Here is a 20,310-nt window from a genome sequence, read left to right on the forward strand (position 1 = left end):
GCTTTCAGATAAATGTTAGAGCCGCATCTGTCCAGTAAAATTCTTCCCGCTGTTGGCTTACCCATTCATTATTTTCTCTCTCTCTCAATAGGAACTGCTAAAAGATCCATTATATATTGGATTGAGGCAGAAAAGAGTGAGAGGAAATGATTATGATGCATTTTTGGATGAATTCATGGAAGCAGTTACTTCCAGGTATGTATACAATTCTTATTTTACATATATACACACACACACACACACACACACACACACACACACACACACACATAGTTGTTGAAAATTTTTGCGAAATATGAAAGTTAAAAACATTAAAGTTCCAATGGATTAAAGAAATAGAATTTAAAGTAATTAAATGAAAATTGATGTATATCTCGAGTTAATTACATATAATTCATAATTTATAAATTGTATGATATATTAAGCATTCATCCTCGTAAGTGATTTCTTTGCCTAGTAGAGATAATATTATAACATTATATCTATACTTTTCTTTCTTTGAACTTCCTTTCTTTCAAGTTTCACTGAAAGTTGCATTCTATAATTGTATCTCTGATAGATTCGAAATGAGTTTTAGAATCTGATGGCTATGAAATGGTAGAGCATGACTATTTCTGGAAGCTAAATTGTCTAATACTTAATGAGTCACCAATAAAAGTGAACAGTACTAGATTCAGTTACTTTCTCTTTGCAGCATCTGTGAGTAGTGGCAGAGGAAAAGATGGATCCTGAGCATGATTTTAAGAGTATAGCTCATGAACTGTATAGCACTAAGCCTTTCACATTCAGCCCCTGACTATTGATGGGCTTTACTGGACAAAAAGATTCAGCTGGTAGAATTTGCTTTGGTAACTTAGCCTAACTAGGAGTATTCTAATTGGTAATTACTTGGTAGGCCTTAAGCTCTTGTATTCTAAAAATGGGACTCAGAGAAGGAAGATACCTTTTTTGATATGAGTTTAGTAAAAGAGTAGTTTCCAAAGTTTGAGGGGCAAAGTAAGATGAATTATTAAGCAGGGCAAATGTTATCAGAAAAGGATTTGACTAAAGACTTATGCACTCCATAATCAAGAGCTAATTAAGTAGATTCTTAAGACTGAGACCTGATAGCCTTGGCCAGCCAAAGCCGTGTAAGAGAACTAAATTATTTTCAGGAGCACCTACGTTGGCAGGCACAGTGTATAGTGTAATGGACGTTGAGTCAGGAAAATATGAGTTTAAATCCTGCCTCAGATATATTGTACCTGTATGACCCTGGACAAGTCACTTAACCTTACTCTCACCCGTAACTTATCTCAATCTTCACCTGTAAAATGGGGTTAATTACCTTCCTTTATTGTGAGGATTAAAAGAGTTAACATGTGCTTTTCAAACCTAAAGTATGATATAAATGTTAGCTATTAGTATTGTTATTATCATCATCAAAGGCAAGATTTGGCAAGTAGGAAGTAGATAGGAAATAATCCATGCAGAACAGTCCAAATATCTTATTAAAAAGAATTAAACAAAATATGTTACTCTTGCCCCTTTCAATTATTTACTGTTATAAACCCTCCTTTTATAGTTCCTTTTAGTTGTTCATAATAAATAATAAATCCCCATTAAATCATTTGAGAAGTTGGTACTTCAAAATACTTAAATCAGTACTGAAAATGTACAAGTTAAATGTAAACTATTTGGTACAAATTGTTTTAATTGTTTTCACGAGTGCTTGATGGGATAAAATATAGGATAAAGATAATATTTAATAGTCTGGGTCTAATCAGAAAATTTCCTGAAGGAAGTGGATTTTGAACTTATTTTTAAAGATTCAGGGTCAATCTAGAATACTAAAACAAAAAATGATACAATATAAACTGGAAAGCTAGTGATATGGTATTAAATATTATATTACACTTGGGTTTCTTACTGGTTTTGTGATGGTGGAAAATTTTTTCATTTCTTTGGGCCTCCATTTTCTCACCCTTCAAAGCTTCCTTCCCCTCTTCCTCAACTTTTATTTACATTAACAGCAAATTTGACCACCAGCTAGAGAGCAAATTTGACCACTTCTTCCCTCAGAATTTCAGTGGTAATCCTGAGATTCTGGAGTTTCCAATACTATCATACCTGGGCCTTCAACCAGTGTATTTCCCATGAATCATCATCCAGTAACCTCATTTAGCCTTAGCAAAAGCATTTTAATAATATTAAGAACAGTTATGGAAGAGTTGATACAAAATATTTCTCCCCCAAAGCCTAAGGTACATTCTCTCATAAGTCCAAAGTCCAGAGAAAGAGTAAACTTACACTTAGAATACTGATGTACAGAAAGCATTTGTGGCTACATGTTTAGCCAATTCACAACTCTGGGTTATGGGAGGTCCTTTCTTGATGTTCTAGTTCAAGAAGGTCATAATCCTTGTGGAGGTGGCTTCCTTCAGTGTCAGTCTTTTGACATCTTCTCTTTTTGCATTGAATTGAATTTAGTGTCTCCATTTGGTCCTTTCCCTTTGAGAGGTAGTAAATTAAAGAGGGATGATAGAGTTGGAGGAAAAGGGAGAAGAAGTACATAGTTTCTCTTTCCATTCCAATTAATTTTCTCTCAGGGTTTTGCTCCAACTGTAATCGTCACTCTTATTTGTGAAATCTTCAATCAGTGGAATTCACCACTAGATTGGATTCACCAGTAGACTGCCTTCAGTTTTCATACATAGGCCAGGTGACCAAGACTAATCCTCTCAAACAATAACATTACTTTCTTTTTTTGACCCATCAAAAAGATTCACAGCTTAAAAATTATACCTTGCTTACACATTTAGAATTTTATTACATTCATTAGTTGGTTAATTGGAATAAAGGAAGAACCTCACTCTTATACCTGTAAAATGAAGGGGTCAGATCTGATAACTTCTGCATTCCAAATCTTTCAAGCTCTAAATTTGTGATCTTCTGAATATTTTTATTAAATATGATAAGTGCATTGAGAGCATGATGTTAAATTTATAGACCTAACTACTCTTGCCTTAGAATACAAGTTGTGGGTCAGCATGACTGAAGTGAAGTGCAAATCAATAAAAGAATTCCTAGACTAAAAGGGAGGTTCACCTCCAAATTCTGCTTCAACCTGATAATGCCTTAATTGTTTGAAGTGGCCAATTTGGGATTCCAGTATTTAAAAGTCACACCACTTTACTCACAAAAACAGTTTAACTAATATTAAAATATTAGCATCAATAAGTGGATTTTTCTGAGGTTAATAGAAACCCACCTAAAAAGGTGGAATTATTCTTTGTAAAAGGGGATCCAGAAAAACATTCTAGGATTTCTGTGTCCCACTCAAGGACCACTTGTAGTCAGAATTATAAGGGTTAACCCTTTATTGTATGGAATGGCATGTTGGTATATTATGAGCAAATATCCTTGCCTAATAGTACTGGAGGCAAGGAAATTAGTGGCATCCATTAAGACAATGGCTTTATTCTACCTTCTTTCATGAAGGAATGTTAACAGATATGAAAGAAGTGGAGTGTTTAGCAAAGAACCAAAAAAAAAAAAAAAAACCTTTCAAGGAAACTTGATGGAATAAATAATGAAAAATAAAATAATGAAAGATCATTGACCCTTAAACAAGCATAGTATATTAAAGAAATAGCATTATTTTTAGGAAAGAATACAGAGGAAAAAAAGATTTTTGTAATCAAATGGCAACATAAACCAATTGTAATATATAAATATAATGGTATGTTAATAAGAAATGAAGAATATGATGAATACAGAGAAGTATAAAATGGCTTATATAAACTAATAGAAAGTAAAATATGCAGGATCTAGACAGTGTCATTATTGACTACATGATTACAGCAAATGGAAAGAATAGCAAAATCACAAAATAACCAGAATTAAATGTTTAAAAGTTATTTTAAAAAACAAGCATTACTTTGAATAAGAGGTATAAAAAACTCTCCTCCCCTCCCATTTGAAGAAGTAGGGACCAGTTACATGGAATACTGGATATAATGGTAGGTTACTTATTGTGTTGGCTAGTTTTACAGAATAATTTCCCCCTTTTCCTTTTATTCTTTATTATATTAAGGACTTGCTCTCTGAGAGAGGAGGTAAGATCAGAAACCCAGTTGGAAGTATAAGCAATGCAAAACCAAAAAATTACAATAAGCATTTATTTTTAAAACAAGAAAAGAAGAGGTACAGTTTAAATGCCTAAAGCCACACTATAAATTAGAGGTTGAATGAATGATAGAGCCGAGATCTCTTTATTCTTAGTTTAGTGCCTTTTCTTTTAAACAACTTTATTTTTTATTTTGAATTTAGCAATTATCAGTAAACGCAAACATAAAAAGAAACATATATGATAACCGAACTTCTGAGTTTTTACAGAAATATATGTTCACATGTATGTATATTTATGTTTGTGTATGTATGTCTATGCATGTGTATGTAGTAATAAAGCTACTCTGTTTATGTTCTTTTTTTTTCCTGTGCATTGTAATTTGCTATCTTGTTTTTTGTAATCACTAAGGATATTGATATTCACATAGGTTGTAATTAGCATATGAATTAGCATATGGAAAAAGTAGCCTTCAACCCTGGCTTCCCTAAGAAATTTTATTATGAAGTTTCACTATATTTGGAGTAATACATTTAGGAGAAGTTATCTTGGTCTTCAGCTATATCATGTGTTACAAAGCTTGATGATGGTATTTTGATGTGATACTTTTCTCACTGAATCACTTCTGCCTTGGCAGGAGTCCATAGGCTGCTCAGACTTCACCTGAGCTGTTAAGTGTTTGTGTTCACAAATCAAATTTCAAAGTGATAATTAAGTACCCTTTCTGAATTTATAATTAACTAAATTAAATTCTGTATTGCTCATACATATTTGTTCCATCCTTTAATGGTATTCACTGGCAATATAAGTGTATATCCCAGGCAGATCCCATTTTGGATTATTATTAAGGACATGAGTGGGTGTCTCTGACCTCCATGGCTGCCCACCAGGAAAGGACTAACCATTGTCCCATCATCTTTTTATTTCTCAGCTCTACAGCTGAGAATTTCATTGCTATAATTTGCTTAGCCATGTTGTCTCAAGCATTTCAGTTGCTCCAGTCATTATTGGGATATATATATATATATATATATATATATATATATATATATATATGTATGTATGTATGTATATAAAAAACAAATCAGGAACTCCAAATTAACCCAGTTCTAAAGTAGGGCAACAAGTGTGACCAATATTTACCCAGTGAGAAGGAACTGAATACAGCAACTATTCTACTACCTGCATAAAACCCCTTGGTATAGGAAGGTAGAATGGTATGGTGAATAAGGCAGTAGACTTGTAGACAGAAAAACTGGGATTAAAATCCTGCCTCAGATAGAACACTTGGACCTAAAATCAGAAACATATGAGTTCAAATTTGGCCTCAAATACTTTACTAGTTCTATGGTTAAGTCACTTAATATCTGTGCTTCAGTTCCCTCGTCTTTAACATTAAAGCAGACTGAACTCTCTGGCTTCTAATGTTCGTATTATAGATATAAATTTGTGTTCCTGAGGACAGAGTAGATTTCAGAATTGTAGATTAGTTTTCAGGTTAGATTCCATCATTACAGAAGTCACTAGTGTTTTTAACAATTACTTTCACTTCTAATCCTTTGGGTCTGCTTATCCTTCATGATATCCCAATATCCATGTCTCTGGAGCTATTTAGATGAGATTTATGCATCATGCCCCCATCTTGCTCAAATGGACTTTTTAATAATGTTAAAATAGTTATTTTTAAAGAGTTACTAATAATCATCATACCTTTATTAAGTTCTAACATTTTTAAAGTATTGTATTAAGCACAGAATACACAAAGGTAGATTAAAAGTAAATTTTTCTCAAGTTTATGATGTCATAGGAGATAAAAGATGTGGATATAAAATACTTTGATATTATGAACATAGTAACCTGCAATGGAAAGATTAAGATAAATATGAACAGAAAATTATCAATTTAGTATCACAAGTAGGATTGAGGAAAGCTTAATAGAGTAGAACATACTTGGCTTTACTCTTCAAGAAACGGGATTTAGTCAATTAAAGTGAGAGAACCCATTCTAGGCATTAAAAGTATGATGTGAGTAAAGATATTAGGCAGCCTGGAAAAGACTTACATGAACTGATGCTGAGTGAAATGAGCAGGACCAGGAGATTGTTGTATACTTCAACAACAATACTGTATGATGATCAATTCTGATGGACGTGGCCCTCTCCAACAATGAGATGAACCAAATCAGTTCAGTAATGAACTGAACCAGCTACACTCAGTGAAAGAACTCTGGGAGAAGACTATGAACCACTACATAGAATTTCCATTCCCTCTAATTTTGTCTGCCTGCATTTTCGATTTCCTTCACAGGCTAAATGTATACTATTTTAAAGTCTGAGTCTTTTTGTTCAGCAAAACAACTGTTTGGACATGTATACATATATTGTATTTAATTTATACTCTAACATATTTAACATGTATTGGTCGACCTGCCATCTGGGGGAGGGGGGTGAAGGAGGGGAAAAATTGGAACAAATGTTTTGGCAGTTGTCAGTGTTGTAAAATTACCCATGCAAATATCTGGTAAATAAAAACTATTTAAAAAACAAACAAACAAACAAACAAACAAAAAGATATTAGGCAACAAGAGAGAGCAAAAGAAGAATAGAAAACATAAAAAAAAAAAGGGTATATTAATAAATAAGACTGAATAAAAAGAAAATGAAAAAAATCGATTGTAGTTGAGTTTGCAGTGTTTTTTGTGAATTTTTTCATAGTTCTCCCTCCCTAAGTGTTTTGGCCTAAACGTATATAATGATTCCCTTTAAGACACTGATATTAAAGATTAATAGGCTTATTAGGCTACTAGTGATATTGTTGTATTTCTATGTTTGACAATTAATGAAAGCTGGATGTGATTATTAAGAATCAGTTTGTAATTTTTGAACACATAGCAGCTGATGCAGGGCAGCCTAAAAACATTCTTTTGATAGGGTAAGCTAATTTGGATATTCAGAGGTTACTAAGTAGAGAATATTATGCATAGCTGTACTTTTCTTAGTTTCCCTAAGCTTCTTTTTAAGGATAAAATGTACAGAAGGTAGATATTTGTCATATATAACACGTGTGGTTGGTCAAATATACTATTTAAGTCTTTGTTCCAAACTTTTTTCAATCACCATTTTTGTTTGCTTATATTTTCATTTAAAATTAAACTAAATATAAATGCCTATTCCCTTATATGCTATCACCTGATATTTCTTCCTGTGGTTTCAAAATATGTGCATTATTTGAGAGGAAAAAATACCAAATGGAAAACATGCTTCTTGTTGAAGAAAAGTGGTAAACATCTTTTTAAGAGACATGACTCAAATCAGTATACTGACTCATACTTTTTTCCGTTTTCTAATCCAAGAAAAATATCAGATTACAATTTAACTTTAACACTAAGATTTTTGTAAATGAGAACTATTTATATGTGGCATTTCTTAGAATAGTGATAAAATAATCCATAAGTAAAATGCATATTGATGAAAGATTATTAGACATTGTTTTACATGGAAATTATTTTATCTTCAAAAATTTTATTTAAACTTTGCTACTATATAGCAAGTAAGAACAAAATAATCATATTGCCAAGATTATCAGAGTTTCAATCACTAAACTGTCATTTTTATGTTAGTGAACTATGAACTAAGCCAAAATTAACACAGCATGTCTTTGATTTAACCACTATATGATTAATTCTTATGACTGATTTTTTTTTTTTTGTAGAATTCACAGATGGTAAGCTATTTTATGTCACATCAGCATTCATTAAATGAAGCCTTCTGTACTATGTAATCGTATAAAAGCTGTTGTATTTATAGAAGTAAAAAAATAAAGCAAACATCTTTAAAAGCTTACTTTGTTTACCAGCATGGTTAAATTAGGATGTAATGAAAATTTTAAGTAATATTCTAAGGCAGATTAGAAAAATTCATTGCTTTTTATATCTTCCAGCAAAAATGAAAGCTAAAGAAATGAATACTATTGGTTCTTGAGATTCTTATTATTGTAGAAGTAGTCAACTACCACATATTTGTAAATAGTCATTAGAAATTATCATAATAGTGGTGATGTAAGAAAGGTACTGAAAAATTATTTTAATATATGTTCCCTTTTTTTTATGTTAGGAATTATGGATGTGGAATTTTAGCCTCTATTGATATATTGGTTAGTTTTGCTAAACCACCTTTTTTTTTTCTTTTATTCTTTTAAAAAATATATAATTTACTATTTTATTTTTCTCAGGTATATGTAAAAACAATTTAACATTCATTTTTAAACCTTTGAGTTCCAAATTCTTTCTCTTCCTCCCTCTTCATACGTTTTAACTTGTTACAATATATAGCTTTTTGGGAGTGGGATGAAATGGGGTGAAGGGAGAGAATGTTTAGGAAATAAAGTGATATAAAATTTTTATCAAGAAAATATTCAAGATAAAATTATTTCCTTCTGAAGGAAAAGTTATATATAGATCAGGAGGAAGAAATGAGATCTCAAAAGTTTATAGATTATCCAAAAGTCACTTATCTTTATGGTAGAAATACTTTTTTTTAAGATGAAAATTATAGGAGGTGCTGAAAATAGCAACACTGAAAAGCTTTCATGCAGATAAAGAATTGATTGTATTTTTAACAGGAAGAGGAAAGTAATTTGTTTATTGTGAGAATCACTTCAAAATTAACTGTCTTTATATAGTCAGACCCCCAGTCTATTAAATCAAAGATTAAAATCAATAACAAACTAGAAGGCAGAATAAAAATTAGAAGATAAAGTGTCCAATTTATGCAACTGTCGTATTATCTGTTAAGCTGTTAATGCTAGAAAATAGGAAAGGGATCAAAGAACAGATAGTGGCACCATTTTGAATATATCTTATCCCAAAAAAGTTTGATCTCCATGCCAAGAAGAGAAAAATGATAGTGAATAGAAATCCAGTTTAGAAACTAAGCTTACTTTTAAAATCTTATAGAGCATAGTGAGAGTATATGGATTCAAACCTCTGATGTGACATTGGGCGAGTTATATAACCTTCTTTAGAATACTGTTTCCTTCTCTGTAAAATGAGAAGTTTGGACTAGGTGGCCTCCAAAGGTCTTTTCAGCACTTAATTTATGATCCTTTTAGTGGTGATGGATTTTTTTTTTGTAGCTTTTTATTTACAAGATATTTGCATAGGTAATTTTTCACCATTGACAATTGCAAAACCTTTTGTTTCAACTTTTCCCCTCTTTCCCCCCACCCCTCCCCCAGATGGCAGGTTGTCCAATACATGTTAAATATGTTAAAGTATAAGTTAAATACAATATATGTATACATGTCCATGCAGTTATTTTGCTGTACAAAAAAAATCAGACTTTGAAATAGTGTACAATTAGCTTTTAAAGGAAATTCAAAATGCAGGTGGACAAAATTAGAGGGATTGGGAATTCTATATGGTGGTTCATAGTCATCTCCCAGAGTTCTTTCGCTGGGTGTTAGCTGATTCAGTTCATTACTGCTCTATTGGAACTGAATTGTTTCAAGTGATGGAATATTTTAAGCAATGTTGCTTCATAAGCAAGTAATAAAAACAAGTTTAGAAAAATTTTAGGAAGAGTTGAGTCTCCTCCCATCCTTGACTTTAAGGCTAAAAAGGTAAAATAATTGCTTTAAAACCACTTTGGATTAATTGTTTAAAGTCAGGATTTTAACTCTGCTCCTTTGGAACTACAGAGGGAAAGGCGGTAATCAAAATGAGGCCCTAACACCTTAAGAACATTGTGTTCTAAATCCAAATGACATTTATTTTACATATTTATATATTTAAGTTTATGTAAGTTTATCAAAAATTCATTTTAGCACCCACTATGCATCAGTCTTTGTATGAGGTGCTAGGGAAAGATGACAAAAAAAAAGAAAGAAAGAAAGAAAGAGAAAAAGAAAAGAAACAGGCCTTGCTTTTAGTGAATTTATATTCTATTGAGGAAGACACCTGCAGACATATAATTATAAATAGAATAAATATAAAAATTAGTACAAAATTTCTAAGCTCAAGATAGAGAGGAATGAAGGGCACAAAACACTTGGAGGGTCAAAGAAAGACTAAGGTGGTGATTATGCTCCATATTTAAGGAGGTAAGTGATTTATTGCAGTGGATTTGAGGAGCTATGTTCTAGGTACCAGGAACAGTCAGTTTAAAAAGCATAGAAAGGGATGGTGGCGTGCAGAATATGAGGAAGAAAAAGAAGATCCGCTTGGATGGGTGCAGAGTGAAGGAAGAGGAATGATAGAGATTAGGCCTGAATAATAGTTTATGATCAAGTTTAAAAGCTTTAGAAACCAAAAAGGCATGTTTATTTTTTATCTTGGATTGATTGAGCAGCTATTAGTGTCCATTGAATAAGCAGATAAGGTCAGCTGTGCATGAAAAGTCACTTTAGTATCTGTAAGTTGGAATTGGGCGAAATTTGAGTCAGGGGACACCAGTTAAATGTCCAGTGCTCATGTTCTGTCCTCTTTGCTAAATGTTTTATTTTCCCCCTTCCTGCTAAAACAGTCCACTCACATTGGCCTTCTTGATATTCTTTACATCCAGCATTTAGTCTCCCCCTTAGTGTCATTGCACTGACTATTCCCGGTGCTTGGAAATACACTATCTTCTTCCCTACTTCCTTTAGATCCAAGAAGCAAGGAATGAGAATGTGAAATAAAGTGGTGTTTGGGGGGGAAAAGAATGGGGTTGTATGTTACAGATATGGAGATTGAAATGGTGAGAGAGAATGAAGCAGTCAGGGATAATGCTAAACATATGACCCTAGGACACCAGAAGAAGCATGGTATTCTTAAGAGAAATGGAACAATTCAGTAGAAGGGAAAGTCTGAGGGGAAAGAGAACTCATTTATAAGTATGAATTCATAGCATTTCATAAATAGCATAGCTAGATAAGAGCCTACTACAAATCTAAATAATTTTCATTTTTCGAAAATGTATCTATTCAATATCATATATTTCTGAATGAAAGATCAAAGAGCTATATACATACTTGGGAAAGTGAAGCCTTCAAATATTAGCATTGTGTCTGTGAGAAAATATGAGTTTGAGATTCTGTTGTCATATGTTTGAATGACTATAATGTAAAATGGAAATAAGAATTCCAGTAGTTCTAATTTCTGCAAATAGAGCTGGAAAGAACTAACCTTTTATTTTATAGATAAGGAAATTTACTGTTATATCTTCAGAAGAGAACTAGGACTAGTGGTTACAAGATTTACATTGGGAGATAAATTTCAGCTCATTATAAAAGAGGACTTTCTGGTAATTACAGTAATGGATATACAGAAAAATAATGTTCTGCTTTGTTTAGTGTTGTGCCTCTCTCCCCCATCACTATGAGGAAGCTATATGATCACTACTGAGGGATGTTGTTCATTATTTTACTAGTTAAAATATAGGACAAATTGTATTTTCAGTCCTCTTCAACCTCTAAGATTCTTCTTATCATGATTGTAATACAGAAATTCTCTGTTCCTTTTCAGCATTTATTGCTACTCATAAATTCAGTAAAGATGATTGTATTCCTTATGAGTTAATAGGAAAAGCTTGATCTGTTCCAAAATAACATGCCATATAATTATATCTAACTCTTAGAATGCCCCTAATTGATCTTAGTAAATTTCCCAGTTCAAGTAATAATTTAAACTACCCTAGCTGCTCAGAATTTACTTAAAATCTCATACGGTAGTTGGCAAAATGACTGCCTATACAAAAGTAATTTCACAGACTCTTTCTTAGATTGTATTCCTAGAATATGTATTAATTGGATTGGCAGGTTCAAAACAGCTTCATAATAAAATTTAATTTCTTGAGAAACAAAAGAAATATCAAAATGTGTTAAATTATTTTAAAAGGATTTAAACATTGTCCTCTTTTCTAAACTATGTCCTGATCAGCCAGACCAATCTTTTTGTTGTATGCTTGCGTTAGAACAGATATTCTTGAATATCTCTACAACTAACTAATTTAATACATTTTGATATTTCTTTTTTAAGACAATACAAGAAATCCAAATTGTTCTAAGTTGAGAAACAGCACTGTATAGCCAAGAGAATTATGACCACAAGACCTGGCTCCATTTCCTAGGTATAGTCCCAATACCTTTCTGGGCCTCAAATCCTTGTCTCTAAAATCAGGGTACAGAGAAAAAATTAGGGGACCATGATTTCTGAGGGTTCTAGAGCTCCCATATTCTCTGACTAAATATAATCTGTTTATCATTTATATAATATTGTATGTGTGGAGGTATGGAGGAATTGTGGTCTTTGTTGATAGAGAACCTATCATAGAGAACTATGAGATCATAGTTACAATTAGAAATATATATATAGAGAGAATTTATTCAAATTTATCATTATTAGAATAGAAATATTTCTTGCAGTAGAACAATCACACATATACATACATGCATATATGTTTATACATGTATGTATATATGTGAGATACATACATACATATATATCCCTCATACAATAATACCAGTTTAAGGAAGAATTTAATTAAAGGCAAACCAAATGTTTATCTGTTTAAGGATTTATGTACTGCAAATAATTCTAGAAATCTCACTTAGTTGCTTTGTTGGCAATTCATTGGACAATTTTGTAATTAAAGTTCAACTTCCAAGTTAAATATCAATACACAGTTTTATTTTATAATTACGCATTCACACTTTTGGAAGAAAATTAGTAATTTCATTTATGTATGTTAAAAACTCCCTTTAGGAGTACTGAGTTTACAACATGGCATTTACATCTTTCTGTTATTTTGCTTGCATTTTTCTTTTTCTTCCCAGGTTATATTTACCTTCTTTCTAAATCTGGTTTTTCTTGTGTAGCAAGAGAACTGTATAAATATGTATACATATATTGTATTTAACATTTACTTTAACATATTTAGCATGTATGGGACTACCTGTCATCTAGGCGAGGGGTGGAGGGAAGGAGGGGAAAAGTTGGAACAAGTTTTTGCAAGGGTCAATGTTGAAAAATTACCCATGCATGTTTTGTCAATAAAAAGCTTTAATAAAAAAATGCTTCCATCAAAAATAATAAAAGCTAGCATTTGTATTTATTTAAAAAAAAAAAAAAGGAGTTCTTTTGTAGTACTCTTTGTGGGGTTTCTGGAGGTCTTGGGAGCAGCCTTCATTTCAGCAGATTAATCACCACAAGACTAGCCAGGTGTTAAAAGTCCAAATCCTTTATTATCTCCTTCACAATCTTGTCTCCTTTCCTGGGGCCCAAGCTAAGTTTTCTTAGAGTCCTTCCGGAGTCTTGGTTTCAGTGGAACAGCTAAGGAGGACAGTCCTGCCACCAAGGTGGTGTGAGATGGGATGAATGAAGTTGTCTCTCCTTGGCTTCAAGAGCTTGAGCTCCTGCCTCCAGTCCTCTTGTCTTCTCTGGCTCTGTCTCAGAGTTCTCTGAGTTTCTCTCTGGCTCTGGCAGGCCTTTGTCTCAGTGAGGAAAGCCACCGCATTGCTGTGAGATGAAGTGAATGAATCTGGCTCTGAGTCTGAGTCCCAGCTTATATTCTCTACACTGAGTATAAACCACTCATTATATCACTAGGAAACCATTATTTGTTATAAGATAAACTAGGTACTCATGGTCTCCTCAATTCCACTGACTTTGTAAGAATCCTTATTTCAGCGTTCTGGCTCATAACATACTGACTTCAGATTTGTCTCCCCAAGATAACATGGTAGAAGTTAAAGACAGCTTTGGAACACTGATAGAATGTGCTCAATTTTAATCTCTTTGGAAATCTCCCTGCCACTCACTTCTGTCTTTGGATGTATATATAGAAGAAGGAGCTTTAGTTGAAGTAGTGCAGTGACTACTGTTCTACCCTAACCTTTTACATGAGGTCACCAGCACACATACCTCCTACAGGCTTAACTGTTAATTACTGTGCTGTCATTTTAATTCTGTGAAATTTAATTCAGTTAGAACATATGTTGAATAAGGATTAACATTTTTTTAAGGCATTCTATTACATGCTGGTAAAGATTCAAGGACTAAATAAGACAGTGTAGTATCCCTTCCCTTCTGGAGCTAAGTGCTAATTTCTCCCTTGTTTCTGGAAGTTAGTCTGACCACAAATATATTCTGGATCATAACATGTTGAGAACTTGAATCCCATCTTTTTTTTATCTTTCTCTTTCTTTTAACATGATATATATGACCGGTAATAAAGGATGTATATATGCCTGTTATATGAGAGATGTCTGAGGGAATACAGAATGGGAAGAGATAGTGATTAGCTGGAGAAAATCTGGAGAGCTGATTTTGCTAGCATTCTTCAGATTTTTCAATTAGTGTTAGTAAGAAAGGTAGGATGTAGTTAATTCGTATAGTTCAAGAGGAATAATAGAAACAGTGCCTAGAAGTTATAGGAAAGTTAAGGAAGAATTTAGAGTAGCTACATGGCACAATAGATAGAGCTCCAGACCCGAAGTTAGAAAAGGACCTGAGTTCAAATGTAGCCTCAGACATTTAACACAGATTAGCTGTGTGACACTAGGCAATTCACTTAACTCCAATTGCCTCACACTCATTCATTCATCTGTTTATCTATTTGTTTGTTTGTTTGTTTATTTATTTACTTATTGATTAGAGTTGTCCAAATAAGGAATGGGCTTTGTAAAATTGTATACTTGTTACTAGAAATTCTCAATATCTCTCCAAGAATGTTTTAGAAAACATTCCTGCATGAGTGAATCTCTGAGATCCTTTCTGACACTAAGATTCATTTTATGAAATTGAGGTATGTAGCAGTTAGGAGTTGCTTTACTTCCCAAAAGTAGGACTTCACAAAACTAAGCTTTCCTGACTCTTCATTTTCTGTTCTATTGTACTGTCCCTTCTAAAACTAATCCATTAAACTTCTACCTTGTCTGAACTCTGTACGCTTTTTTTTTTTTTTTGTAAATTTACACTTTAATAATAAAGTACCTTAAGATCAAAGACAATATATTTTATTTTGCATTCTTTTTAATGTTTTACATAGTGATGAACCCTATCTACTTAGTAAAATCCTATTGCTTAATTAAGTCAATATGTCATCTAGTATTGCTTCTGTAATGTTTTGATAGCACCTATCAACAATAAGTTTTTATTAAGCTTTATAGTGATTATTGCCTTAGAAGTTTAATAGTATTGATGTTACTAAGTATATTAAGAAGAAAAAGAACACCAGATTTCCTTATTGAGTATTTTTTCAAAAAAAAAAATACTTTTGACATTTGAATAATATTTTTCCACTGGAAATTTCTGAAATTCTGTTGCCAAGTATTCCTTTGTTTCTTAAAGCTGGAGAGAAAAAAAAAAAATCCCGATAACATTCTATGACAACTCAAGAGATTATTCTCTTATGTTTCTTTGATTTCATTAATACTTTCTGCCATTTTTTTCCTGAATCTATCCATTCTAATAGTGAAAAAGCATCACCGTTTTCCATGTTAATGAATAAGTCTAATTTATTTAATATCAATTTATATGGTATTTTTATTTTTAATTATTAATGTTGTATTTGAAAGGCCCCATTAAACTTGCTGCTGATGCCACTTTTGTTGGCTTAGAATTTTCTGATTTGAGTCCAAACAGACTTTTTTTGTTTTTGATAGTTTGCCAGAAGACCACAGAAGCTATAATTACATATGGAAAATATTTTTAAGCAGTATTTTTCAGGCTACACTAAGTACAGCTGGTTTGGTATATTTTCCAAAAAAGATTCCAAAATGTAAACCAGCTGCTTATATATTGCTTTTTAGTTTAAGTTATACAATCTTGCAAGATACTCTTAAAATGACCGTTTCTTGAAAGACTATAGAGGATTAGTGATTACTTAATGCCTTGTCTAGAATTTAGTTAAACTAACCTGCCTATAATAGGAAAAGTGTGCCTGCTGTAAATTTAGGTTAAAGTCAATTTGTAAAAAGATTTTAAAATACAAAAAAGTATGTTAAGGTTAAGAAAGGAAAATTCATATCTCATTTTGGATATTGAGTATTACTTTTTTTAAGTAGATTTCACTGCAGATTCGTAATATTAGAAACAAATTTAGTCAGTAAACATTTCTTAAGGTCCTACTGTGTGTCAGTTACTGTGTTAAGCACTGGACCAATAAAACTAATTTTGTGATATATCAACTATAAAAGTCACAAACTTTTTTTGGAGGAAGGGGGTCTTCCTATCAAAGCAAACTCTTCTACATCAATCCGTAAACATTAAGCACCTACTATGTACTAGGCACAGTGTTAAGTTCTGGGGATACAAAAAGAGGCAGAAGACAGTTGCTGCTCTCAAGGAGCTTATAATCAAACTACTGCCCGTGGGCCAGCTGCAGTTGCTGAGGACGGTTATGCAGACTGCTAGGTTATGGCAAATGGGCTGAGGGGCAGAGACAGAGTGTGAGTTTTTGTTTTTACTATAGTCCGGCCCTCCCACAGTCTGAGGGACAGTGAACTGACCCCCTATTTAAAAAGTTTGAGGACCACCGGTCTAATGGAAGAGACAATGTGCAAACAAATATATACAAAGCAAGTTATGTATAGGATAAATAGGAGATAATTATCAAAGGGAAGGCACTGGAAGTAAGAGAGATTGGGGAAGGCATCTAGTAAAAGGTGAGCTTTTACTTAGAACTGAGAGAAAGCCAAGAGAGTCCTAAGCTTTACTTAGGAGGGAGAATATTCCGGGCATGGGGGACAGTCGGAGAAAATGCCCAGAGATGAGAAATGGAATGTCTTGTTTGTGGAACAGCTGGGAGAGCCAGTGGTACCAGATCAAAGGGCACAGGCGTAAGAAGGCTGGAAAGTAGGGAGAGAGAAGAGGTGATAAAGAGCTTTTAATGCCAAGCAGGATATTTTGGATTTGATCCTGGAGGCAGTCTGAATTTAAGTAAGGCGATAAGATCAGCTCTACACTTTAGGACAACACCTTGCCCAGAGTCGGGGCAGCATCGGAGCAGAGAAGGAAGTGTCTGAGAGAAAGTAAAGGAAGAATGGGCAGGATGAGAGAATAGGGCCTAGATGCAGTGAAGGGAGTCCAGGATGACTTAGGTTGTGAGCTTAGGACTGGAAGGCTGGCTTTACCTTCTACTATAATAAAGAAGGGAGGAAGGAAGAGGGCTTAGGGGGGAAGTTGATGAGTTCAGTTTTGGACAAATTGAATTTAAGATATCTACTGTATATGCTATTCAAGATGTCTGAACAGCAGTTGGACATGCAAGATTAGAGGTCAGAGAAGAATTTGGTACAGGATGTGCTTATCTGAGAATCATTAGTAAGGAGATGGTAACTAAATCCATGGGAGCTTGATCCCATTCCATTCTTCTCCAGCAGATTGTCGCCTTTTCTCCCAGCTTTTTCTCTAATCTTGTCCCATCTACTGACTCCTTTCCTGCTGCTTACAAAAATGTCCTTGTCTTCTCCATCCTTAAACTATTTGGTCCAACCACCTCTGCTGACTTTTGTCCTTTATCTCTTCTTCCCTTTCTGATTCAGCTTAAGAAAGTCAGCTCTGTCCTAAGTGCCTACTTCTTCCTCTCCTCTCCCTGAATTTTAAATTCTGTATAATCTGGCCACAGACTATATTATTCTTTTGAAATTGGTTTCTCCAAAGTCAGCTATGACCTCTTAATTAGCAAATCTAATTACCTTTTCTTGTTCCTTATCTTTGTTTAATCTATCATCTTTGGCACTTCTTCTGTATTTAATGATGCTATTTTTTCCCCCTCTTCTTACCTGTTTTCTCTTCTTCCCGTCTAAATACATCTCAGTATTCTATTTCTTCAGAATTGTGTTTTCTTCTAGGATTTCTTGGCGCTCTTTTCTCCTTTTCCTTGTGTAAACCCTCTTTAGTTTTCTTTGGGTGGATCTTCATGTAAATCCACTCATACAGAAATCAGAGGGCTCTGTCCTGAATTCTATTCTCTTTTTGTTATATATGATCTTAATGATCCTATGATTTTTATAGATTTAATTATCATCTCTATGCAGATAGTTTCCAGATCTATTTATCTAGCCCTAGCCTTTCTCCTAAGCTTCATTCTTGAATTAATTAAAAAAAAAATTAAACATCTTAAACTCAGCACATTCAAAACAGAAATATCTTCTCCATTGGTGTTGAGGACACCAACATCATTCCAGTTACTCAAGTCCACAACTTCAGTATTATCCTCTATTTCCCTGTTCCACTAATTTTACGTATTCAGTCTTTTACTTTCTTATTATTTCTGTATTCATAGCATTCTTCAAATTTGTCCTCTTCTCTTCACTCTCAGATACAAATCTGTTGTAGCTTCTCATTCCCTCAAGCCTGGACTATTGTAATTGCAATCTGTTTGGTCTTTTTACCTCTGGATTTTTTATATAGTTTTCATTATGTCAACAGAGTAACAAATTTAATTAGGTCTAGTAGGTCTAGTAAATTCTTGTAATGCCAGACCACTACACAGATGTTCCAGAAGAATAGCAGAGCATCAATATTCCCTTTCTCACATCTGTAAAAACATAAAAATCCAAAGTTATTGGACACTTTTCTCTGACTATATGATCAGTTGCCCTCAATACTATATAGTTTGTTTCACGAACTAATCATGACTTTAAATTAATACAACATTGCAAAATGATGTAAAGTGTTGTAATTTATGGAGAAAAAAGAGGTATTTTGTACTGATTTTGCTTCATTTTGTTATTGTTATAATATTATATTGTGACATACAATCTATGATCTAGTTGGGGAGGTTCCATTACTATTTCATAAATTTTTATCCCATCTCCATTCTTTTGCCTGTCTCTTTCCCTCTTGATATTTTGTCCTCTTCAGAGGTCAGATCTTTTACACAGTACATCCTTTAAGAACCTTATTAGTCTCTCTATTTTGTAACTCGCTTTATAGTGATACTCAGAGCATCATTGAATAAAATTATCTCTTCAAGTTTCATCTATCAAGAAAATTGACATGATCTTAATATAAGTGACTCCTTTAGGATTATAGTATGCTCTACTAATTCAAGTGCTTTTTTAAAATAAATAATAACCAGACTATGGTCTTTTGTTTCTTAAAACTCTGTCTTAAAAAGGAAAAGATTTTAAAAGTCATTTAACATGATTGATGTTAATAGCAATAGGCCAAAAAAGAGTGGGAGGACATCAAAAGAAGATAGCAGATATTAAGTTCTATAGGTGTCCAAATAAAGGATATAAAGTTTTTTCTCTTATATGGTAGGTATAATATTTGAAGGTATTCTTGAGAGTCCTTTTGAGTACTAAAGTTCTCTCATTTTAAAAGTTTCCTTTTTTAATGGTCATTAGGTCTTGCTACCTCATCAAGATATTGTCCACTCTTATTTGCATCACTACCAGATTTCTTAAAACAGTAATCTATATTTGTTATTTCTCTTTCTTTACCAATTTTGCCACTCAAATCCTTGAAATCTTTCTTCTAACACCACTTTTTCTTAAAAATTTCCACTGACTTTTTACATGCCAAATTTAATAGTCATTTCTCAATCTTTGCATTTTGATTCACACTGCTGCTCATCAGTCCTAACATTCTTCATACTCCTTGTCCTCATTGAACAGAACTTTATTAGTTCTGCCTCTCTATGTGGATAACTTTTAAAACTTCTTTAGTATTTTTTCCTTTTTTTAGTGTTGGCATTTCCTAGGGTTCTGTTCTTTCTATCCTTCTATTTTTCTCCTTTTATAAGTTCATTTATTTCAGTTATTAAGTTCAGTTATTTCAGTTCATTTATTTCAGTGATCACTTCTGTGCAGATGATTCCCAAGTCTATATGTATAGCCATGACTAACTTTCTAAATTCCAAATCCGCATTTCCAGCTGTCCAATAAATATTTCAGCATGTGTCTTTTATACACTTTACATATAAAAAATATCTCTTAAACCAAACTAAAATGGTAGATCAGAGTGGTATTAAAGAAAGTGTCCATACCTGAATTTCAGCAAAGCATTTCAAAAAAGTATCACAATTTGATAGAGATTTAGGTAGATTCTTAACTAGTGAGTGGATTTTGGTGTTGATTAATAGAAGGATATAATATTTTGTCTTTAGTTTTGGCTCTGTTTTATTCATGACTTAAAGGGATAAATAGCATGTTTATCCAATTTATGAATGGCGTGAACTCAGTTGAAAGAAGTAGCTAATATGATAGGAAATAGA

General features: G+C 32.9%; 1 protein-coding gene across 1 annotated transcript in view; it reads left to right on the top strand.

Moving 5' to 3' along the window:
- ME1 (malic enzyme 1) overlaps positions 1–20,310 on the top strand; it is a 237,775-nt gene that overhangs the window by 139,000 nt on the left and 78,465 nt on the right. The window contains exon 6 of the mRNA XM_074310410.1: positions 92–195. Within this exon, the coding sequence (XP_074166511.1) occupies positions 92–195 (104 nt within the window). The remainder of the gene's footprint in view (positions 1–91; positions 196–20,310) is intronic.

This window comes from Sminthopsis crassicaudata, chromosome 4 (genome assembly GCF_048593235.1).
Source record: "Sminthopsis crassicaudata isolate SCR6 chromosome 4, ASM4859323v1, whole genome shotgun sequence".
Classification (NCBI taxonomy): Eukaryota; Metazoa; Chordata; class Mammalia; order Dasyuromorphia; family Dasyuridae; genus Sminthopsis; species Sminthopsis crassicaudata.